This window comes from Barbus barbus (genome assembly GCF_936440315.1).
Source record: "Barbus barbus genome assembly, chromosome: 15".
NCBI lineage: Eukaryota > Metazoa > Chordata > Actinopteri > Cypriniformes > Cyprinidae > Barbus > Barbus barbus.
Window position 1 is genome coordinate 10,970,124 of NC_136743.1, and position 24,486 is coordinate 10,994,609.

The 24,486-nt window shown below is 37.2% G+C and overlaps 2 protein-coding genes across 5 annotated transcripts; both read right to left on the reverse strand.

Annotated features, from left to right (window-relative positions):
• Window positions 1-720: 720 nt before the first annotated feature.
• Window positions 721-8,734, reverse strand: LOC306881846 (sterile alpha motif domain-containing protein 3-like). The gene is made up of 6 exons (XM_079436173.1): window positions 8,684-8,734; window positions 7,559-7,595; window positions 3,888-4,846; window positions 3,629-3,787; window positions 3,443-3,535; window positions 721-1,889 (listed from the first exon to the last, which is right to left on the reverse strand). The coding sequence occupies exons 3-6, from the start codon at window positions 4,830-4,832 to the stop codon at window positions 1,566-1,568; spliced, it is 1,521 nt and encodes a 506-aa protein (XP_079292299.1). The 5' UTR covers window positions 4,833-4,846; window positions 7,559-7,595; window positions 8,684-8,734; the 3' UTR covers window positions 721-1,565.
• Window positions 8,735-10,276: 1,542 nt separating this feature from the next.
• Window positions 10,277-23,072, reverse strand: LOC306881831 (nardilysin-like). 4 transcript variants are annotated; one of them, XM_079436144.1, is made up of 31 exons: window positions 23,001-23,072; window positions 22,395-22,619; window positions 21,866-22,118; window positions 21,097-21,178; window positions 20,846-20,999; window positions 20,561-20,634; window positions 20,376-20,471; window positions 20,162-20,284; window positions 20,018-20,075; window positions 19,861-19,934; window positions 19,707-19,776; window positions 19,382-19,459; window positions 19,122-19,242; window positions 18,756-18,814; window positions 18,584-18,638; window positions 18,342-18,446; window positions 18,120-18,243; window positions 16,955-17,041; window positions 16,730-16,849; window positions 16,543-16,594; window positions 16,196-16,346; window positions 15,983-16,110; window positions 15,109-15,271; window positions 14,847-14,878; window positions 14,613-14,751; window positions 14,452-14,499; window positions 13,700-13,752; window positions 13,529-13,612; window positions 12,390-12,597; window positions 12,191-12,280; window positions 10,277-11,626 (listed from the first exon to the last, which is right to left on the reverse strand). In XM_079436144.1, the coding sequence occupies exons 2-31, from the start codon at window positions 22,556-22,558 to the stop codon at window positions 11,405-11,407; spliced, it is 3,267 nt and encodes a 1,088-aa protein (XP_079292270.1). In that variant the 5' UTR covers window positions 22,559-22,619; window positions 23,001-23,072; the 3' UTR covers window positions 10,277-11,404. The 4 variants fall into 4 exon arrangements, with proteins under 4 accessions (XP_079292270.1, XP_079292273.1, XP_079292272.1 ...); XM_079436147.1 differs by having other exon boundaries at window positions 10,458-11,626; window positions 22,395-22,583; window positions 23,001-23,054; XM_079436146.1 differs by having other exon boundaries at window positions 10,458-11,626; window positions 22,395-22,616; window positions 23,001-23,054.
• Window positions 23,073-24,486: the final 1,414 nt, after the last annotated feature.

A 24,486-nucleotide genomic window follows, 5' to 3' on the forward strand; every position in this document is an offset into this window, starting at 1 on the left:
AGACTTTAACAGGCTTTTTCATGTATCAGTGTTGTTGCAAGAAACTGGCAGATAGATCTTCAAAATGTACTTTTTAAAAAACACTTATTTAAAACAGACCTTGATGGTCTACTGATTCTTTAAACTAAACTGAACTGTCCCTTTAAGTATTTCTAAATTTGTTTTTGGCAACAAGCTAAACTAATGTGGAAAGATTAATGACGTTTGACGTAGATGAAGACACAATCACATGCACATGCAAATCCCATCACAGACTCTTCCTCTCTTATATGCATGCATGAACATTCATGTGTGCTCACACACATACACAGCAAGGTGCCACATCATTGACAGATTTGATTATGAGGGCTGGCAGGGATTTGCTGCATAAATTAGAATAGTACCAGCAGAGGGGATCTGTAACAAAGCTGAATGAAGGAGATTAAGAGCCTGCTCAACTCATCTGTGTCAATGCATGTAATGTCGGGAAAGGGGTTTAGTGCAAAGCTGCCATACTTGTTATTTGACATCTTTCTAATTAAATATTACACACGACACGGGAATGCCATTCCCTCCTTCTTGACAGCCATTACACTATGTCTTTAGACATGAAGCCACCTCGATAAGCATGTCAAGGTCTTGAACAAGACTCTAAGAACACATAACAGTATACAATAAAAAAAATAGAATTTACCATTTTTGTAGACATTTGTAGAGTTTATGGTGCATTTTTTTTTTTTGTACACTGTAAATCCTAATAAGTTCAGCTTACTTAGAAAAACTTTGGAAACCGATTGCCTTATTTTTGCAAAGCAAACTTAAAAAGAAAACTGAAGTTAACTTAATAATTAGCTGCAAGTAAAGAAAACAAACACAACCTAAGTAAATTAAATTACAAACAGGAAGTTAGTTTAACATAAATCGTAGTTAACATACTCTAGAATATTTATTAAACTTACTTAGGATTTAATAGTAAGACTACTTTATTTCATTAACTTAACTTAGTTTTATATTGTGTTCTGCAAACATATTCAACGCTATTAATCTCAACATGACTTTAATCTGCCATTTTAATAGACTGAAAAAAATACATGCAATCGGTTTCCACAATTTTTTCAGGTAAAGTGAACGTAATTTTATTAGTTGAACAAGTATGGACTGCACTTAACACAAGTCTAAAATTCTCCATTTATTCTTGGGAAAAACAGGTTGTGTTTTGTTTTGTTTTTTTACAAAAAAACTTTAAGAACATCACAAAAATGTTATTCCAAAATATGTGTTCTGTTAAGCACTTTCTTGAATAGACAGTATTGGGCTGTCATATTTTCTGAACAGGCACTTCAAACAGTAGCAGCATAGCAAAAAAATAATAATAATAATAAAAAAAAATAAAACGGGCCTTTACAGTCCTGAAATACAAACATTTGGAAAGGCTTTAAACTACCTAACAAAGACTGTAACTGTAACGACTTACTTGAACCATGCACTGGCTACCTGAAATTAGTGCAATTAAATATGCCAATATGCTAACATCTTGAACACTTTAAACATGGCAATGCAAGCATCCAAGGCAGAAAGTGAGAAGTTTAGCTTAAAAGCTGATTTTTCAGGGTCTGGAGCTTGGGTTTAACATTCTTCCCTCCCAAAGAAAGAAACACCCGCTGAATAAAATCAAATGTATTCCTCATTGTCTTTGGGTAATCCAAATTTAGAGCATAGATCAAAGCAAAGAGAAGACATACAGCATGTGGAAAATTTGGGACATCATCCACAACAATTCTTCCCTCCAGAATGATTGCCCATGTTGCGTCCATTCTGAGGGCGTTTGGACGTTTGGCAGGCATGTCTTCAGTTAAAACTGCGAGAAGGCCAACATCTACTTCGCTGAAGTCAGCATCTACATCTATATCCTAAGTAGAAAAAGAAAAGAGGAGAATTGTGAATTTCTTTATTCAAACAAATGTTCTGCAGCATGCACTGACCAGGAGATCAAGAGCAAAGGTAAAAAAGCAAACAAACAAAAAAAAAACATTTACTTGTCCTTGTGTTTGATTCATACTGATGGTGATGCGTCTCCCAAAAGCAACTATGGTGGAAAAGTTACAACCAATAGAGTTCAATTAACAACCACAGTTATCTAACAATGATTTTGGGACACGCACCTCAAAGAGGATATTGAAGTTAACATTATGATCAACAAAGACAGATAACAAGATTCATAGTCTAAGAGTTGTAAAACAAAACACATAGTTTCAGAAATATTAAACCACTTGGTGAACTATTCTTTTAAATTCTGTTTTCTTTTCACCAGCACCTACTGCATGCATTTAGACATCTTGGAATATACAAGTTCTGTAGACTACTTCATTATACTTTTACATTGTTCTGAATTATTAACCTCATACAACTGAATTAGGAATACATTGAACTTTAACAATATGGTATTTATACTGCTTGGTCCACCATTAAGATTTTAGAGCATTATCTTTTCGTTATGGAGATAAATCATCAATGTCACAAATCAAAATTGTTTCAGAAAAGACTAATACAGTATTTACTGCAAACCACCAAGAAGTTTTAGTATAGAACAAAATGGCTTAAAGGAGTTCACTTCCAGAATAAAAATTTACAGATAATTTACTCCACCTTCAACATCCAAGATGTTCATGTTTTTCTTTCTTCAGTCGTAAAGAAATTGTTTTAAGGAAAAAATATTTCAGGATTTCTCTCCATGTAGTGGACTTCTATGGTGCCCATGAGTTTGAACTTCCAAAATGCAGTTTAAATGCAGTTTCAAAGGGCTCTAAACAATCCCAGCTGAGGAAGAATGGTCTTATCTATAAAATAGTTTATATACTTTTTTTTACCTCAAATTCTCATCTTGTCCAGCTCTGTGTGAACTGTGTATTCCGCTTCATGACAGTTAGGGTATGTCGAAAAACTCCCATCTCATTTTCTCCAACTTCAAAATCGCCCTACAGGAGCACCGACCCAGTGTTTACAAAGTGAATGTGCAAAGGTAAAACACCAATGTAGAACGATTTTAAAGTTGGAGAAGAAAATAAGATGGGAGTTTTTCTGACATACCCTAACTGTCATGAAGCGGAATACACAGTTCACACAGAGCTGGACAAGTTAAGAAATATATAAGCAATTTTTTTAGAAAATAATCAATCCTTTTGTTAGATAAGATATTCTGTCTCAGTTGGGATTGTTAAGAGCCCTTTGAAGCTGCATTTAAACTTCATTTTATAAGTTTAAACTCAGAGGCACCATTGAATTCCACTATATAGAGAAAATTCCTGAAATGTTTTCCCTCAAAAAACTATTTGTTTATGACTGAAGAAAGAAAGACAGACATGAACATCTTGGATGACAAGGTGGGGAAGAAATTATCTGTAATTTTTTGTTCTGGAAATGAACTTCTCCTTTAAGAAAACAAAACACCAATAACATTACTTACAAAGCACATCCTGAGAAACTCCTCTGAGTCATCCCCCAGAAGAAGTGGAAGACTCTGAAGCACTGCAGTGCGAACATGTGTAACATTGGATGACTATGAAAAAGGAGAGACAAATAGACAAGTTATAGGTCAAAGATATCAATTATATGCAAATCATGATTCAAAGATGACATCATAAAGAAATACCGTTGAATGAACTTGTTGCAAAATTTCATCCAGTTTTTTTCCCTGCTTTCCTCCTTTTTTCTGGGATATTTCAATCAAGCGAGCAGAATGCGTGTCCAATGCAGCATAGAACTCAGATGTCAGATTTTTTCCTGATATGCGGTTGAATTCTGCTAAGATCTAAGCACAAACATGGAGTTGTTAACATTCAAACACACAATTCACAAAAAAAAAAAAAAACAAAAAAAAAAACAAGGATTTAAAGAGAAAGGAAACAAACCTGGCTCTCCATGAAAAGTGCTGGCCACTTTTCCAAGATCTCACAGACAGGAGGTTCAGAGTGGACTATTTCTCTACGCCTCAGGGCAAATGTACCGTCCATCTTCTTCCCAATCAAGCTCATGTTTGGGGGCCTCTTTTTACATTCTTCTACTAGGTCTTTTCTTATACTCTCTTGACTTTCATCGCCTTCCCCGTTCGGAAAGTTTGGCAAGAAATTTAATTCAAACCGTCTGGGTTTTTTGATGGCTGACTTTGCACCTCCCATTGTTGCACCTCTCTTTCCGGCAACAGCAACATCACTACAGCCCGATTTACGCAACTTTGTTCTGTAGTTGGCCATCTTAAATTTTAGGCTGTTCTTCCACCCAGCTGAGCCTGTTGGTGAGCCCTGCTCAGTCAAACAGGGATGAGCTTTAATGAGAGCTGAGGCAACTTGTGCAAAATCTTCATCCCTGGGATACGCCTTATAGGTGTACATGGCCCCTGCAAGTGCTTCCAGTATGTCGTGCTTTATGTCTCTTCCAACATCAATAGTTGTGCCGTCTTTCATAAAAGCAAGGTTTCCCTGACGGAGACGGTACTCAACATGAACTGAGAATTTGGGTATTTCAAAATCCTCTGGCCATTCAAATTGTCGTTCAGCAGACAACTGCTCTGATGTATCAGATCCAGAGAGAAGTACAGTGTCAGCTTGACTTGAGGAGGGAGATGTGTGTAGAGGAATTATTTTCAGTGTTGCTCTCTCTGGCAAATCATTAATGTCACTGACGTTACATAGCGCATTACCAAAGTCAGGGTCTTCGTATTGGACACTGAAGGTGTATGTGAGCTGCAGCTTCTCTTTCAGTGCTTGTTTCAAAGAATCAACATCAGCTGGTTTTTCAGGAATGATTACTTTTCGGATGTTAGTATCGTGCACAATAACGCGAAGTGTCATCGACATGGCTATGTGAAATTCTGAAACATAAAGAAAAGAGCAGAAGTAAAAATGACAAGAAATAATACAATTCAATGTCATTTAACAGCAGATGTAATACTTCAATGTGACATAGCACCGGCCTCGGACATTATAAGCAGCCAAAGGGAAGGGGTCATTTAGCTCAGAAGGCAGGACAACTTGCAGTGAATGTAAACTGCACAATTCATAAGAGCGTAAATGCTCAGTGTACCATGCAGTCTGGGGTTTGCAGAGGAACATAACATCAGTGTTGATTGTCAAGATTCTCTCAATTCGCATGAATTCTGGCAAACCTGAACAAGATCCAACTGAAACCACCATGTCTGGGCAGTACTTAATCCCATTAATGTAAACACTGGATGAAACTAGCACAGTGCTACAATTAGGACTCTGCAGCTTTAAATAATCCTGAACATTTTCAGGAAAGGCTGTGGTAAGTGAACTACAGACCCTGTCCATTTGTACTCTTGGCTTGAAAAAAGAACTGGCATCCATGTGATAGGCAATTGCCATTTGATGCTTTTTGGCCAGCATTAGGGGGACATTTTTGAAGTTGTGTGCATCACGGATCACTTTCTTGAAAAACTTATGTTTCCCCTCAAACCTGATTGTCCATAGATTCCTCAATGGCCCATACGTTCTGATCAGTTGAGGATAGTGCTCCAAGTAGTGATGTTTGGGACGCAGCACAAAGTTTGGAAACACCTCTTGAAGCAAAGCTCTGTGTTCTGAGATCTTCCAGTTCAAAAACTCCACAGTGTCATCAGAAAAGTGGCTAGATAAAGCCAATTCAACTATATCTTTCAACAACATTAGAATTTCCCAGGTATGGTCATTCTGTCTCACTTCATGGCCAATCAAGAGTGGGAGTAGCCTCAAGAGGGCCCAATTTTCATGGCCGTTTCCCCCTATTGTTTTTTTGCTTGTGTACGATTTTGGAATTTGCTGTGGCTGGTCAGTCCTGTCTGAAAATTTGTACTGGAATTGTTTGATGGCACCATTTAAGGTATCCAGGGAAAAGTAACGTTTGCCAATTAAATCCTGCAAACACAATGCCATCTCTACAGGAACAACACCCTCCAAGAGATCGTGCAACAGGTCTGGGGGGAAACCACCAATTGTGCTGAAGTGTTTCAAATTGTCACTTAATGGACAGCTACTCTTCACGCCATACTGTGCCACCAAAGTACTGTCCTGTAGAACATCTTGAACATGCTGTTGGTGTTTTTCTTTTGTCCTCATTTCAAAAGTGCCTGACCTAACTTCCTTGTCTTGAATGTCATCCCTTGTGGCCATGCAAAATCTACATGGGAGATTCACTCTAAAGCTCTCCTGAAAGCCTGCCAATGAATGGGCACCTAGATTATCTGCCAGGACATGCAGAACAGATCCCCTTACACATGATCCTAACTGCTCAACATATACTCCCTGCTCTTCAAGACATTTTAAGTCTTCAATTAGTGGGTGGAGTATTTTTGAGTAGCCATGTTGCTTAACTAAATTTGTTTTACACAGCAGAGCTAGCTGAATGGTGTGCAAAGATGATGTGTGTTTTGCTGGTAGGTTCGCAAGAACCCAGTAGATGGCACACATTTTGTGTTTTTTTCGTGACGTTCCAAGTGGATTCGCCACTTCAAAGTCATCTATGTAGAGATTAAGGGATATTCTACAGTCATCTGCAAAAAATGAATTATTCCTATAATGTGTACCATCCTTGTAACTGCTGAATCCCCTTGATGTCTCACCTGAAGCCATCACCTCTTCAAGAACCTCCTGTTTATTTAGCAATTTCTGCAACATTTGAATAATTGGGATATACACATAACATTGCTCATCTCTATCTATTTTGTACTCAACAGGAAGAACAACTGGATATTCTCTTACAAAGTATGATGCTCTCCTCTTGGTTGTGGAAAGAGGACCTCCTTCATTTGTACAGTGTAACAGGACATTGCTGTCAGTAACTGCCCTGACAAGCTCTTTTACAACTGTGCCGTCTACCTCACCATAGTGCTTTCCAATAGTTTGCCGTATTGTGTTATACAACAGTGGCTCAGACAATAAATTAATCTGATTCAACTGTTGGATAATTTCTTGTGTAGCACTTTCAGAAATATGCAAGATTGTTTGCATTTTCAGTAAAAGTGATGCCAAATTGTGTTCCAGTTTTTGTTTTGTGTCATCCAAATTTCCATGTTCCTCTGCCATATTACATTCATCTTCACTGCCAGAGCTGTCAACAAGCGGATGAGCATTATCTTCTGTGTGACCAGGTTGAGTGCTTAACATGATCCCCAATTTAAAATGTTCATGGCAGTGGTGCTGGTGTGCCTTACTTTTATGTGCATTAAACGTGGAGTAGATGTTTGTCTCAAATGAACAGTCTTTGAAAGGACATTGAACTCTCTCGTTATTCCTCAAATGAGTACGCAAATGGGCAAAATAATCTGACATGCTACATGGCTCTATTAAGTCACAAACATGGCACTTGTAACAAACTAAATCATGACCAGAACTACTTGATCCTGCAGTTCTTTGTTGGGAATGGATTTTTGATAAATGTACTTTTAATGCATTAAATGACTTAAAAGCACACGGACAGTCAGTATGGAGACATGGTATTGGAACAACTCGTGAATATGTTCCATGGCTTATGCGGTAGTGCTTAAGAAGTTGTGCCCTCTTTTCTGATGTGTAAATGCAAACCTTACATTTCCACTGCATAGCAGCTCCTCATCTATTGGAATTCTGGAAAGAAAATGAAAAAAGTTATTCCATCAATCAAATGTCAATTAAAAAAAACAGATGCAGTGTTTCTGTTTTGTTTAATTGTAAGACACCTATTCAATATTAGTTATTTTAAAACTAACTAAAATTATCTACTTTTTCTTCCCCCAACAAGTTTACTGTGTTTTAAATTAAGGGAGACACTTCCAAAAAGAATGAAACAAATAAAATAATTCTTAACAGTTTGACTTAAGGAGCTGTAAATTTTCTTACATCAGGACAATAAGGTAATGCTTTTTATTTTAATGTGACATGGTATAACAAGAATATATATGGCCTTCTTAAGTTACTAATACCTGTCAGACGTGGAATGATGGGTACTGGCTTACAAACTCAACTAAAAAAAAACACCTCAACATGCCCGTTTTATTTGCTGCCTACAGATTAACGTTATCGTAATCACCATAATAAGCACGCATATTTTCGTGGCAACAGGTTTGACTGGAGTGGAGTTCAACACTCCTAGCCGTGTTTTTAACACGCCGTGTCTAAGTACAAAAAAAAGAACCGATTTCAAAATGTCTGCCAGATATCTGACTGGATTGCGCGTTCTTTAGAGTGAATGCAACCATGTCTTTGTGCTGCCTAGTTTGAAAGTGGCGCGCCCAGCACGTTTGATAGCATATAAATTATGCTTACATCTTATGAAAACTATTCAGTCACAGTCACAAAATTAAAAAAGAGGTCACCATTTGACACGTTTTATAAAATTGTCACTGAATTTCATATTATGTAATTGTGTCACGTCACGCATTATCTTGATCAATCATCAGTTCAGATTACCTGCACACTCCTGTACAAATTAATTAATTAATAGTACTTCATAGGCGACCAGACAGCTGATACTTACAGATATCGAGCGGAAAGTAACTAGTTTGAAGAGAAATAGCTTCAAATAACGAGCTGTGTTTAAGACGTGTTAGCTACTGAAAGTTGTTAATATGAGCTAATAAAGTCCACAAAAAGCATGCAATAACGAAAAAACTAACGATTATTAAGACTAGCTAACAAAAATATCAGATAATTAGGTTCAAATTAAAAGAGATTACCTTAAATTCACCGATGTAGGTCCTCTCACTCTGAATCCTCAATCCATCTGCATTGGGTGGGGGCGGGGTGGCGCGAAGGAAAAATAATCCCCGACTACGCATGCGTAACAGCACGCCTTAGACATTTTGAGTAATTTTACTTAAATTACATTAGTTATGGGAGCTACGTGTTCAAATATTTCAGCAATAATTTAAAATTTTAAGTAAACTCAACTTTTTGGTTAAAATCAAGTAAACATACTAGTATTTCTATAGTAAGGAATACTATTTGGTTTTACAGTGTATAAGTGATAATCAATGGCCAACACTGTGAATATTCAAAGCTGAACAATATGACACACACAGTCTAATTTTAACATGTAATTAATAAAAAAGTAACTGTATGTAATATAATCTAATTACAAGTGCTACATCTCTGCAATCTGATTACGTAATCCAAATTACATGTAATCACATACTACCCAGCATTGATGATAACGTTCAGCTTTTTAAATTCATAACAGTGCAGTTCCACAAAATAAAAATATTATTATAATTACAACTAATTTATCTGTTATTAAATGAATTATATTAATCTGTCTGAATCTAGCATTAGATGCCATTATCTCAGTATTGAAAGGCCAGACCCAATTAATCTGTTTTACAGAAGCCCTTGTTTCATTCCCTGTGCTGTGCTGCCTGGGAGGCACATAATTCATGTCCTTCTTATATTTAACATGATCCGTAAGAGCAGCGAGACTCACAGCTCCATGAGTAAAGCTGAGAGAACTCCCTGTAGAGCAGGAGGAGGACACATATTTTCACATATATCTGCCTTATTTATTCATATTATCCACCTGTTTTCTTTCTTAGCTACAGTACACCTCTTCCCACTTAAGCAGCTCGTCAATTAAGACACCCTGCAGGAGTAAGATGTAGTGACAGCGTAGTGATGAATCGTCTAACTACAAAAGGCAGGCAGTGTATGCCAAGACAGTCTAAATATTTAGAACGTGATCCCTCTTAAACTGTGCAGCTTTCAGCAGACTGATGAAACTCTAGCCAGTATACCACACCTCTAAAGAGTGCTTCAGGACAGCAGGATCAGAACAATGAAAGGCGGGGTGGTGAGAGAAGAAGAGCTATTCTGGAGCACAAAGAGATCAACTCTCTTGCTGTGTGCTGCTATGTGCCTCCTGCCTGGACAAGGAGAACACAATGCCAACTCCATGTGGTGCCTGGTAAGCGTTGGCACTGTGACAATTCTCAACATATTTTCAGCTGAATTTAAGGTCACCTTTGGAGAGTTGAGGCCACGCTTTTTAAAATTAAATCACAATCGGGAATAAATATCCAGTTCACACGATTATCTTGCTATTATTGTAAATGGCACATTTTTGACATCGTCAACATGAAGCATTTGCAACACATTTTACTTCTGTAATCAGATAAATAGGATATTTAGCGTATTGGATTTTTACTTTGCATGTTTTCTACAGAATTTTTTTGGGTCAGGTACACTCCCACTACATTTTATATAAGTGACCCTGGACCACAAAATCAGTCTTAAGTCGCTGGGGTATATTTGTAGCAATAGCCAAAAATACATTGTATGGGTCAAAATGATTGATTTTTCTTTAATGCCAAAAATCATTAGATGTTCCATGAAGATATTTTGTAAATTTCTTACCATAAATATATCAAAAACTTAATTTTTGATTAGTAATTAGCATTGCTAAGGACTTCATTTGGACAACTTTAAAGACGATTTTCTCAATATTTTGATTTTTTTTTTGCATCCTCAGATTCCAGGTTTTCAAATAGTTGTATCTTGGCCAAATATCGTCAGATCCTAACAAACCATACATCAATGGAAAGCTTATTAGCTTACAAAAAAAAATTGTACACTTAAGACTGGTTATTCTGGTCAGAATAACTGGATCATGAATCACATACAACAATATCAGAAACGTGTATTAATCGTGTACATTTTGATCTCATGTTTGCTTCATTTTTAAACAATTAAATGGTCATTTATAAAAGAGATGAATGCATTCAAATTCAGTCCATTAGTAGCTTCAGGGTGCTTTTAATAAATATATATTTGCACATTCTGAATTTAAGCAGTGATATTAGCCATTGCTCAGTTTACAGGTTGAAGTTGCTCCAAATGCAGAATGACGCTATAGCAGTAAGAGAAGCATCATCATTTTGGTCTTGCATGCTCTAATGCCCACCTCTGAGCACCATTACACATCCTCAGCATCAGGCATCATCAACTGGCTACATAAAAGCAGTCCAGCAATCTTTCTTACAGCATTTCATTCAAATATGTTATACTTTTCAGCACAGTGTGAGAACATTATAAATTTATTAGTACAAACTTAACACTGCAGACCTATTGATAAAATGCACACAATTCTGAGTAGTTTAAAATCATGTTTATGTTCTAAGTCATGTCTATGATCAGCATCTGTCAGCAGGACCCCCAATCTGAGCCCAGTCCATGCCCACCCGCACGCACACACAACATTCACAGCAATGTTATTTCAACAGCAGGGCTCATTATATAAATGCACGCATGGCTGAAGCTTGTTTCTCAAGTACGAGAGCATTGGAAGAAAGCTGGCCCCAGCTCATCCTTGCCCAAGTATGATAGAGTACACGAGAAGAAAGGATGGAAGATGGAGGTAGGGGGTGCGTGCCTGTGTGCCATCTGGCAGAGTACGTGCATGCTTTTGTTTATTTAAGAATCTTGTGGTAAGGGTAGAGATTGAGGGTGGAAGTGAAGGCCTGGATATCTGTGATGGAAGTGGCTGAGGCCAGTAAAGTGGAAGCAGGAAGGAAGGTGAGTTTGGAAACCTCCCCATACAATGACATCTTACTGCCTTCCTCCTCTTTCTCTCCAGCGGCTGGCTGTTCTTCACTAGGAGGGTCGTTCTCTTCTACTCCATAACCAACAACCTGAAAAGAAACCATTCATCATTCAGACTGGTATCTAAAACAGTATATTCACTAAATAAAATATGAACAAAGGTTGCGAGTTCGAGTCTCCGGTCCAGCAGGAATTGTAGGTGGGGGGAGTGAATATACAACGCTCTCTCCACCCTCAATACCACGACTGAGGTGCCCTTGAGCAAGGCACCAAACCCCCAACTGCTACCCGGCGTCGCAGCATAAATGGCTGCCCACTGCTCCGGGTGTGTGTTCATGGTATGTGTGTACTTTGGATGGGTTAAATGCAGAGCACTAATTCCAAGTATGGGTCACTATACTTGGCCACATGTCACGTCACTTTCACCAGTTGAAAGAAATATCTACTGTAATATATATATATATATATAACAAAGTATGCATTAAACACACAATATAAATGGAGAAAGATGCCAGAATTTTGTCAGCAGGGACTGGATCTATATATATTAAGGGGAATTAATTGAATAAAATTGAGACGAAAAAAGGCAACTCTTAATAATTAGATTCAATGCAGAGATGAATCTCAAGAGAGCGATGTGGCGGTAAACTTACATGTACACTGAGCTTCCTGTTGCCTTCACCCCGGTGTTCCATGAACCAGTTCACGAGTTCAGCCTTGGTCATAAGTTTCAGTGCATCAATCTGTTGTACAAGCAGAAAAATATGACTATGTCCAAGTATATTCCCACAATTCATCATTAACACATTGCTGAACTGTCAGACTTTGGCCATGTGCAACAGGGCTTCTCACCTCTCGGCTGAGTCTGTCGAAGATGTATTGCTGCGTGACCACCTCTGTCCAGTTCCTGTCCACCTCCTCGCCGAGATGGGTGTCTTCGCAACCCTTCAGCTTGACGAGAGCAGTCACCTGTGTCTTAAAAGCCTCATCACTCAAGCTGCTCATCTTTTCTCCAAAGCTCACCAGAAACTCCTCAATCTTTGTCTCCACCAGCTCAGTGCTAGAATGCAGAAAATGAGCCCAGAAAGGAGAAAAGAGTTTTTGCACATTTAACATCACTCTGAAATATTACAAAGCTCAAATGAACAGTTTACATAATTTACTATGTGCCGAAGCCATTTTTGCAGCATGCAGCAAACTCAACCCAATAGAAAATACTTTTAAAATGCACTACTATATTAACATATCAGGCTTCCCACACTTCCTGACCTACACTATCATGAAAAATGATTTTGAAAAAAGTCTCATGCTCACCAAATCATTTGATAAAAAAAAAATAAAAAAAAAATGCACATACATTTTCAAATGTAATTTATGTTAATTTCAGTTAAGCTGAATTTTCATCAGCCATTACAGTATTCAGTGTCACGTGATCACCTGATACATTTCTTATTACTACTAATGCTGAAAACAGTTGTGCTGCTTAATATTTGTGTAAACTGCCATACTCTTTTCAGGAACTTACTGACCCCAAAAATTGTTTAATAGAAACCTATTTTTTTTCTACCTAAAGAAATACTTTAATAAATTACTTTTGTTCTGATGTAAACTCCATTAATTTCCAAGATCTTAAGACTTTTTCTTTTAGTATACGACTTGTGGAAAGTCACAATTCCCTTATATTTATTACAGTGGTAACCCTGATATATATTAACACAGTATTTCATAAGATAGACTTGTATAAAGCAATAAAATGTTACGCATGTTGTAAGAACGTGGATGCATTGTTAACATTTAGTGTAGGCTGTATTTCTCGTCAGAAATAATAAAGAGAGCCAATCAGTGTAAAGTAACACTGCAATTTAGTCGAGATAGAGGTGGAGATAAAGGTTAATTATGATTTTGAAGTCAAGAGGCAGCAGCTGCAGCACATAAATCAGATAATTCTGATGCAGCAGTAAACTGCAACCAAAAGCACAGTGAGAGCTCACTTGAACTTGGTGGCCTGAGTCTCCACTGTGACTGAGAATCCAAGAACACCTGATGTGTTTCTACAGGTTGGGTAGACATGATATCTGTGAAAACAGATGGAGTACAACTAATTAAAACCAGAAACTGGAGCAAGATAATGTCTTAATGTTGTCTCTGTGCCACAGACTTACCCCAGTGTCTCTTTGGTTCGGAGGAAGTCAAAGCATGGCTCCTCCATGTGCATCTACAACAGGAGACAAAATGATAACGGTTCATGTAATGTCGGCCATGTATAAACATGCTTTAGTCTACAGCCATAGCAGTAGAACTGCACAGAAGTCTGATATTACATTTAGTCGATATAAGGCGCATAGAGAGACAAGAAATTCTGAATATTTAGCCAATGGTTTTTAAAATTTATATATTAAATGTTTTTTGCTGTTTCTGTAGCGAAGCTTTAGTTTAATATGCAAACAATAATCCCAATAAAAAAAAAAAAAAAAAAAGACAATACAGACATTTGACATTAGACATTTGTAGTTCCAAAAGCTGTTATCAGCAGCGATTCACCAGCAAAAATAAATCAATCGTTGAACCTTTAGAACAGCACATTACACTTTACAATGAGAGCCAGCTCAACCTTTCAGAGTGTTTTAAAGTAACTGCTGAGAAAGACAGAGAACTGGACAGCATCCAAAGTCAGTCTTCAGTATAAAGCAAAGTGGATGAGTTGAGCTTATGGCCATGCAGATGTGTGTGCTCAGCGCCCTAGAGAGCAATAACTGAGAACTTCTTTTGAATCTGGCAAGAGGGACTGACTTTATTGCTTAAAAAACCCTGGGGCAGCTGTTCTTATACTTTTTATACATACATAAAGTTACAGTAACGTTTACTGTAAGCGATAGCTTTCATTATGTAGTCAGCAACCAAAACTCATACTCACCACTAATAGCTCCATAAGAGTGTGCTCACGTAGGTTCTTAGGTCCGGACTATCAAAAGAACCAAAAAAATATTAGGGACAACCACTGTTATTTTATTTTTTGCAATGTATAAAAAGTAAATATGCCTATATATGTCTGATCAACCAATAAACAAGTTTTACCTGGTAATACACAGTGACCTCGGAGTTTGCATCTCCCTTGTTGAGAGACTTGACTTTGCAGAGATGATGTTTCTGAGGAAGCTCTACCACTCTGAAGAGAACAGGGACCTCTACTGACAGCTTCTTGAATTGCAACTTGCTTTTGTGGGGAAAGAAAAAAAAAGCTATCTGATTCAGTTTTTTCAAAAATAGTGGTAGTGCTGTGCAAAATAAACTGGTGAAAAAAGTGCTTACGTTGTAACATACTGCAAAAATCCCATGGATTCCTACAGATTCAAAAAAAAAATATATATATATGTTTCATAATAGAACAACTGCAGTTATACACAGTAAAATTAAATATTTTTACACAAGTTTTACACAATTTTAAAATATTCCAAGTATACATCAATACACAGTTTGCTCTATCAGCAGCATTTGTGGGATATTTTGAATCTGGAATGTTCATTTAAAAACAAACACATGCAGCGTATGTATAAAACGTGTGAAAACTCACAGTGCTAGTGAAGTTTCCCTGCACTAGTCCTTCAGCATATAGCTCTGACTTGAAGCTGCCCACAAACTCCATGAGCTCATCCACACTGAGCCCATCCAGCACAGCCTGGTACTTCTGAATGGTTGACCAGCGAGAATGCTCTAGAATCAGAAGCCTCACGTCTCTGAGGAGACACATATGGACAAATAGAGAGCGATAAGTGGAAGATCATGCATTTTTTTAATTGAAAAGATATATATAGTAATAGTTATATAGACACTGGCATATATAGACACTGGGAGTGCGGGGGTTGTGGAGGGACCCATCAAGGTGTTCCAAGCCAATTATATTATGCTTCATTTTGCCTATTCTAGTGCAGTTTTGACACTACATCGCTGAAGAAGTGGCATCAACTTGCCAAACGCTACCAATCAAAAGTTTGAGGTCAGTAAGTTTTTCTTTTTTTAAACTAATATTTTACACTATTATTGTATTTCTCTGTATTTGTATAAATGCAGCCTTGGTGAGCAAAGATTTCTTTCAAAAACATTTAAAAAATTATCTTACTGACCTCAAACTTATGGAAGTTAGCGTGTATACTTGTATTCACACTGATGTTTAAAGTGGCATAAGTGTATTCATACAAAACCACAATTGCATGAAATAAATGTCACATGCTTGAATGTTGCACACAATAGATTGGCACTGTAAAAACACTCTAAAATGGACTTGAATTTGTCCATCTGATTTGTATTTTCTAAATTAAAGAAAACTTAACTTTTTAACTGAAAAAAATTTGCAAAAAAAAAAAAATCAATCAGAGTGGTTGTGTATGATGTCGCTACATCAGGAATCTATAAAGTGTAAGTGCAGAAAGGCAAATGTAAAGACACACTTTCCAAGCTTCTCGGGCTTGATGAGGATGTTAAAGTATGTTTTCTTTAGCTGCTCTGCAAACATGGTGAATACATCAGGAGCGGCGGAGAAATCAGCGAGATAATCCACAATCAGGTTGAACAGCAACTGCAAAAAAATATAAAAAATAGAAATAAAAAAAGAAAGACGATGCGAATTTCTTCACATAATCTGATTTGTGCCTGTTAATTACCGGTAGTTTGTGGTTGAAGCCCTTAACCTTGATGACAAGACCATGCTCTCCTGCAACCAATTTATATTCTAGCTGGGCCACATCAGCTTCATAGGCCGGCTCCGCCAAGTTATGCACCAGGATATTCACAAACACGTCAAAAAGCACCAGGCTAAGTGGAGGTGAGAAGAGAGAACAAAAAGAGAAAATCAGATGGAAAGGTAAATGGATGAACAAGAATAGAAACTAGAGATAGTGATTCCTTAGACCTGAGCAGACACACTAATGACTAGATGGGGTTTCCATGGCTACAGCATCTACAAGATCTGCTCGAATGACTGTAGGTTTTAACATGATCTTTAGCTTACTTTTTTGGAGACTTCTGAACCACAGGTGATATGAGGTGGAACCGCACGTACGCTGTAGGAAGAGAGAGAAAACGTAAGTGTGAGCTGGGTAATTGAGCACAGAGGTTCGGTACTTCCCACTCAATCTATTTTGCTATTGGACATCGGAGACATGATATATTGAGTTTAGAGACAAATACAACGACACCTTTGGGGATCTTGAACTTGCTGTCCTTCTTATACCACAAACACCCTCTGTCATTGTTCATTATTCTGACAGGGTACTCTGTGTCTGGACAGTCAGAGGTTTTGAGGGCGAAATCGCTGGCTGGAGGTGAAAAGAGACACATGAACAATTGCAAGCGGTCTTGAAACAGGCTACAGATACAGTACATAGCAACAACATTAAAAGACGTCTACTGAAGACACCCACCAATGAACTTATTTTCAGCAGGCAGGTGAAGGCTTGGGTTTAAATCGAAATCTCCTGCCCAAAGCTCTCTCCAGTGCTGCTGTATGTCTGTAAGAAAAAAAAAACATGGTTCAAACAAGTGCTCCAGAGCTGCAGAATATAGAGGAAAAATGCTTAATGCTATTTCTTGAATAACGTGAGATAAACCTATGATTAATTAAGAATACATTTCAAGTAGATTTGAAACCAGGAAATAATCTCATTTAATAAACATGTCAGCCTGAGAAAAAGCATTTCAAAATTCTCAACTTTTTTTTATTTTATTTTTTTAACTTTAACGTTTCTTCAGTAGAACACAACCAAAAGATTTTTTTAACTCAAACCGTTGCAGTCTGTCAGTCATATAATGGTAGTCAATAGGACTCGCGGCTTTGAGAGAAAAAAATCTAATTAAACCCTGCGGCTCGTGATGATACATTGAGGTCTAAAGACACGTGTATTTAGACCTCAATTTATCGTCACGAGCTGCAGGGTTTAATTTGGTTTTGTCTGTGTATGTTTTTTTTTTCCTCTCATATGACTGACAGACCTTAGTCAAAAATCTTAGTTTGTGTTCTACTGAAGAAACAAAGTCACCTACATCTTGGATGCCCTGGGGGTAAGCAGATAAACATCAAATTTTCATTTTTGGGTGAACTATCCCTTTAAGCAATATGCAGAAACTGCTTTTGCTTGGACTTAAGATTTATTTCTCTTTTGAGTAACCCTCCTCAATCTACTAGTATAATAATATCAGCTATCATTTCCTGCAGTTATCATGTTCAAAACCAAAATATTCCCCACGCAACCAAAATATGTTTTAATTTTGGCATCAGATATCCTTCTACCGCTGCAGCGGCTACATATACTCATTAGCTAGAGCAAGTTCTCCACTTTAAACTGGCACACTGTTTGTTTTGAGTTTATTAAATATGTTATTCTGTGATTGAAACCCATGAGAAAATCGTATTAAAATGAGTAAATCCGCAATTTTATCAATTCAACGCTGGGTTCTGACTTTTACTTCCAGAGTAATCTAATACGGACACAGATTCTAAGACACCAATTTTTTACTTCTGATACTGAATACTGTATTTTTTAACTGAAAATAGGGAGTTAAAATAAAAATAAAATAAAATGTACAAACCCTCTACACTGTACTGGGTACCAAACCACTTTTCCCTGAGTGGGCACTGGCCTTCATGCTCTGGAGACAAAAGGAGCAAGTTGGCCTTCTCTGGTGTGAGGAGGTTTAGTGCAGCAGAGATCACCTAAGAGAAAAAAAATCTAAATGACTGTTTTCACACAAATGTGTTTATTTTTCAAAACCTGTAAATTAAAATCAGTGCTGCATGTGATGGGCAACAACCTCCGGTTTGAACTCAAACATTAGCTGGTCTCCTGTTAAGAAGTCCTCTTTTGGGAACAGCTGTATGTTTTCACAGATGTCCTCCACATATTCAATAGGATCAGTCTGTAAAAGCATCATTGTGAGAGCAGTGTCTACAAACAAATATCCATCTCTTTTTAAATGGCTTCTAAAAGCCAGAAATACAAAAATACTCCATTGTTGGAGAGAAACAGCGCTCACAGGCTGAAAAATAACCTTACCTGCTCCTGATAGTGGAATTCATTGGCCTCAATCTTTTGAATTTCTTCATATATTCTGCCAAAGAGAAGCAAACTTTTTGTGATATAATTCAAGCTACATTATTTAATGTAGTGTATATAAAAGTTCTGCAATGATCCTCCTCAAAATAAACACTTCACGGGAAGGGCCTACCTCTGTTGGGGCCCAAGTGTCTGAAGCATTTTCAAGTACTGGAAGACCAGATGAGCAACCTGAATGAAGAAAAGCATCCAAATTACCATAGATGCATTCATTCTCAGTGGGGCTAAACTTTCTAACAATCGTGTCTGTTATAATTTAGGATGGAAAAGGGGTGTGTTTGTGCCTCAGAAGCTTTGTAATCCTATTTTACACACATTTAGCAAGCTTCCCCCATATTTCCATAATGACATTAAGTGTGAAAACAATATTATCTCTAGGATGCTCGTAACTGTAGTGTATAATTTTGACATGCACTAGTAGTGTAGGATCACATAAATGTAAAACAATGCAATGTCTAGACTGGTGACCCTTGCAGACCTCATAGAAGTTCTGGAAGCCCTCATCAGTCAGAGTGATGGAGATACTAAATATTGAATAGGTGGTGTTCTGATCAAAACCAGTTTCACTGTTTCCTCCAAACAAAGCCAGAGCCCAGCACCTAGACAGAGAGAAAGAGATTCATTTTCACAGTTTCTGGGGTTAGTGCAACATTTATGCTGCATGTTCAGACTAGTTACAATGAAAGTAGAACCACCTTGTAATTTATTAAAAACCAAATCATGAGAGAAAGGACTTACTTCCTCCTAAGCATGGACAGAATACTTCCAGTTCCCTCATGGCCAATCAGCCAAGCAATGTAATGCAGAGGCTTTACCCTGAGGACCAACAAGAGCTTTGGTTAAGTATCATATTATAAAAAATCAATATGTAAAGTCCCAGTGAAATGGCCATCTGTGACATATTGGGGTGGGACATTTGGATATATTTTATACTGTAGATGTGTTTTTAACAGCACTTTTGAAAGAGGTTTTTTGACTCCATGTCAGTAAAAATGACTGAACCTTATTGTGGATCACTTTTTTTTTTAAAGGGCCACACAGAGCGCCATCATGACTGATTTACCTGTAGTGCTCCTCTTGAGGTGGTAGAGCCCATGTGATGGTGAGGGCATGTACTTTTCTAACAGGCACCACTGCAACAAACAACAAACAAAATATTAATAGCGAGTTCTAAAGATTTGTTAAACCTCATTTGAGCATTAAGTTCTACGGCATACCTCTGTAAAGTTTGTTGAATCCAGGTGTTTCAAAGGGGCTCAACTGGTCTGAAAAATCAGGTTTCGGCTGTCCACTGAATGGAATTGAGAAACTCTTTAAACACATTTATATTATCACATTTTACAGATTTTCAAATAGGGCTTTGGTTGAGCTTACTTGTTGGGTACCTGACTGAAGATTTCTCTAACCCATTCCTCAAGGGTGTCAAGACTCTCTGTGAAGATTGTGGCAGAAGAGATTTTAGGATCATTTTCTATTAGAAATTCCATATCCAAGTTGAGTCCTGCATACAGTACCTACCTTTAGACTGCACAGCTAAGGTCATATAGTGAGCAGAGTAGTATCTCTTCCAAAACTCACGGAGCCGCTTGTAAACATTGATATTCTTTTCCTTAGGCTCAGTCTTCAGGGTCTGTGCATTTCCTTAAATACAATCCCAAGACCATCAAAAAAAAGCAACTTTAGAATAAACCCAGGAGCTACTCTAAAGCAGCTTTTAACATGTTTGACTTACCCCAGCAGAACTTGCTCATGGGATGGTTCGGCTTTGCTAGGCTGCCAAAGAGCATTTCCTTACGGTGAGAGTCTGAAGGCTTAGCAAGCTGATATTCTGTAGCAAACAAAAAACATCAGGCTGTTAAACTGCACAGTTGAGCTATCAACATTATTTTTAATCTATAATATAAATGCTTTACTCACCACTGTCCACAGCCTCAACCTCTCGGTCAATGGCGTCTTCAATCATAAGAGGACAGATGAAAAACTGAGCCCATCTGAGATAACATAAAAAAAGACAATCATATTATTTTAAAGGTTATGTACAACCAAAGGTTAAAACATATAAATAATCGTATTTGCTTTTATTTCAATGCTTTTGGTTAGAAAAATACTCAACAGGATTGTGACTCAAAAAAGAAAAAAGACAAAGAGGACATCAGGATAAGAGGTAATGTGATAAGATCTAATCTTTTAGAACTGCTTCACCTGTCAAGGGCTTCTTTGAAGCGTTTTCTCTGGACGTCAAATTGGAAAATGGTTCTCTCACAATCAGTTGAAGCATTATCACTGCCGCCATGCTTTTTAAGGAATGCATCAAAGCCATTTTCAGAAGGGTACTTTTCACTGCCCATGAACACCACTGGGAAGTAGAGAGATACATTTGAGCTAAACATTATCACTGAGAATAAAGCATTATTGAATACAGTAATGACAAAACAACTGCATGAGTGACTTACTGTGTTCCAGGAAGTGTGCAAGGCCAGGTAAGTCATTAGGGTCACTGAAACTCCCTACGCCAATACAAAGGGCCGCTGCAGACTAATTTCAGAAGAAAAAATTAAACTGCACTGAAATACAAATACTGAAACACGCTTTAGCTGATATTTTTATGTAATTAAATGTCATATAATTGTTTATATCTGATAAAATAGCTTTGAATTACTTTGTCTAAGAAAAACATTACAAGCTATGATGAGTCGTTTTAAATGCTACAAGTGAATTTAGGCATCAAAACATTGTACATTATAATGTACAGTAATACGAAATGGATATTCTTTGAGATTTGCTAAATATTACATGTACCAGTGCCATTAAATTAAAATGCTGTAAATGTAAAAAATAAATCCATAATGAAATATCCAATACTGATAAAGATAACTTAACACACACACAAATCTGTAATATCAGCTGATATAGCATGTACTCTTCAAGTTACGATGAAACACAAGTAATGACAGACCCGAATGACTATTAAAAAATAAATAATTAAAAATGTACAGTGGGGACTATCCATCAGATGTTGTCTGGAGTTTAAGTCGATTGTAAGAAAGGGGCTGTGTTTAATGGACTAAATGATTGGAGAAGTCATTTCACAGGAATAGCGAATTATGACGGTTTGAAAAAGAGGTGAGGTAAAAAAAAAAAAATGCTTATAGGTTCAACCAAAAAAGAAAAAAAAAAGCAACCAGTATCAGAGTCTGATTCCCTAGACAACAAAACACAAACCTGTTTTTCAGATCCCTTTTTCTTATTCCTGTCGGTCTCCTCGTCAAGCTCCTCAAAGTCGCTATCTTGACTGTCCCCTTCTTCTTCAGATTCCTCGTCCGTTCCTTCCCCTGAGTCTCCCTCCTCTTCCTCTGCCACCGCTTCCTCTTCCTCCTCTTCTGAATCTTCATCATCCTCATCTTCAGCGTTCCCATCTAAACCACTCAGATCAGAGATCAGGAGAGCCCTCAGTCCGTTACTCAGCTCAATGTATCTGGATAAAAACAGAAAAAAATCTGTTAGCTGGGTTTAATCATCAGCACTTGCATGCAGTGTTGTGTTACACACTCAAGAGATGCAACCAGAGCTTGTGTTTTACTTGTGTGAGCTCATATTTCTGTTAAATCCCTGGCTTTAAGTGCCAACATAATGTATCATTCATAATGTAAAATGATATTTTAAAAGGATTCACTTGTTACTTTAAGAATAAGACCAATATGACCTAGCTTTCACAGTTTAAAATCTGTACATATGGACTTGTATAATTTACCTGTATTGTTTGGGGTCACTAGGAGATTTAATAATTTGGTTGTCATCTCCACCACTGTCCCCTGGAGGTGCGTTGGGGTCTCTGAGTGCTTCTCCCCGGTCTGGACCAGCAGACTGAGCAGCACTGCTGGCTGCAGCACTTTTGAACTTGTTCGTCTGGGGCATCTTGAGTGATGATGCTACTTTAGCACTGGAGTTGAGATGAACGGGGCGGTTTATGACCCTGCTACAAAACAGGGGAAACGCACGCGCAGCCTTGAACAGAGCAATACTGACTTTATCAGTCTAAAAGAAACGATACTCATATTAGAAACAGGGTGACCTCTACCCTGAATAACAGAATTAGTCTAATCTGGCTTTTGGTAAGGGAATATTTTAACTTCAGAAACATATTTTGACTATCTATATTTGTATAATCACCACTGTGCTATAATGAGGCTAATCTGCTACATAGTGACACAATTTAATATAAACCAAAAATGCCTGGATCGCTTGCTATGGATAACAAACATGATTAGCTACTTTGTCTAAAACATGATATCACCAAGTGCGATCAGTCCTTCACATTATTTCACAAAGTTAGCTAAATTTCATCGCATTCTCATACCTGCTATCCCGATGATGGGTCAGCCTAACGTACAGCACTCAGCCTGTCACTGGTAGGTGGCGTCTATGCAACAAGAAGAGTTGTGATTCGTCAAAGGTCATAGGCGTAGTAAAACGCGACTCTTTGATTGGCCAAAATTCTTGCTAAAGTAAATAGATACATGATGCTGTTTTATCTGTCTCAGCAATTTATAAATTTATGTTGTGGGCCGTTTTATGTAATGACATCAAGTCTATATTACCTATCTGTCTTTTAGTAAATGCCTGAGACTATGTATATATTTATTTAAGAGTTACTTATAAGCGTGTTTACATTGACAGTGATTTTGGAATTGATCCAAGATTAATGTAATTTACAGGATTGGTAAGACATTTACAAAGTATATAACTGAAGATGCTTTCATGGCATTAAATATACACCTTCCCTTATTAATATACATACATTTTAACCTTATATTTTGACTGAAAAAAGAAAAGAAAAATGATGTAATGATAATGTGTCTAAGATTGTCTTAAGATACTACCATATGCCAGAACATATCTGTCAAGTCATTATTAAAGTTTTGTAAAGTTGTACATGTAATATAATAGCCAGAATTTATTTATTTATTTATTTTTGTAAAATTAATTAGCCTTTAGAGGGTATCATATATCAAACATTTTTTTTCTTAGATTTTGATTTGTATCATATTTGATCCACCAGGCTTTTATGGCTCATACAGTATGATATGGAGCTCACACAAAAATATGCTCAATGTATATGCAAAATATGCAATTTTGCTCAATGTTGTTATTTACATGGCCAAAAAGTAAGAAGAAATTCTGATGAAAAACTTCTCTAATGTAAATCAAAATGAGATTTTTAATAACAGTAAGCAGGCTGCTTCCATAAAGAATCTTGAACAACTAATCTCAGGGAATGTGATTACCTCAGATACATATATATTTCTGGCTATTTAGTCATTTAGAACGAGACTATTTATTTGAATTAGCTTCATTATATCTTAGATTGCTGGCCAGCCTTTTGAACATTCAGTAAACCGATATGAACAGGCACAGCTTAAGTGTTCTTTTGAACCTTTATTCATCTCCATTTAATTACCTACAGATACCCTGTGAAAGGAGACTGATAAATACTGCATCCATGACAACCAGATGTGGAACAGTATACTGGTATGCTAAACTGTCATTATAAGACTATCAAGTGTTAACTCAGTGTTTTCAGTCGCATATCATATCATTGCTTCTGCTGTGGATGAGACTGTGTTTGAGTCTTATGTGATGTGTTTAATGAGTTCTGCTGTGGATGAAAGGAATGGTCTCTAATTTGCTGGTGTTTAGAACAGGTAATCTGTGTTTAGTAATTTAATTCTGGTTAATTGTTTCTATATTTTACAATTGGAAGGCTCTCAAGTGGAGATAATAATAATCATTGGATTCTCTGTATAATCCTTTGTGGGTATTACATGCTCGTGAACACGCTTGCA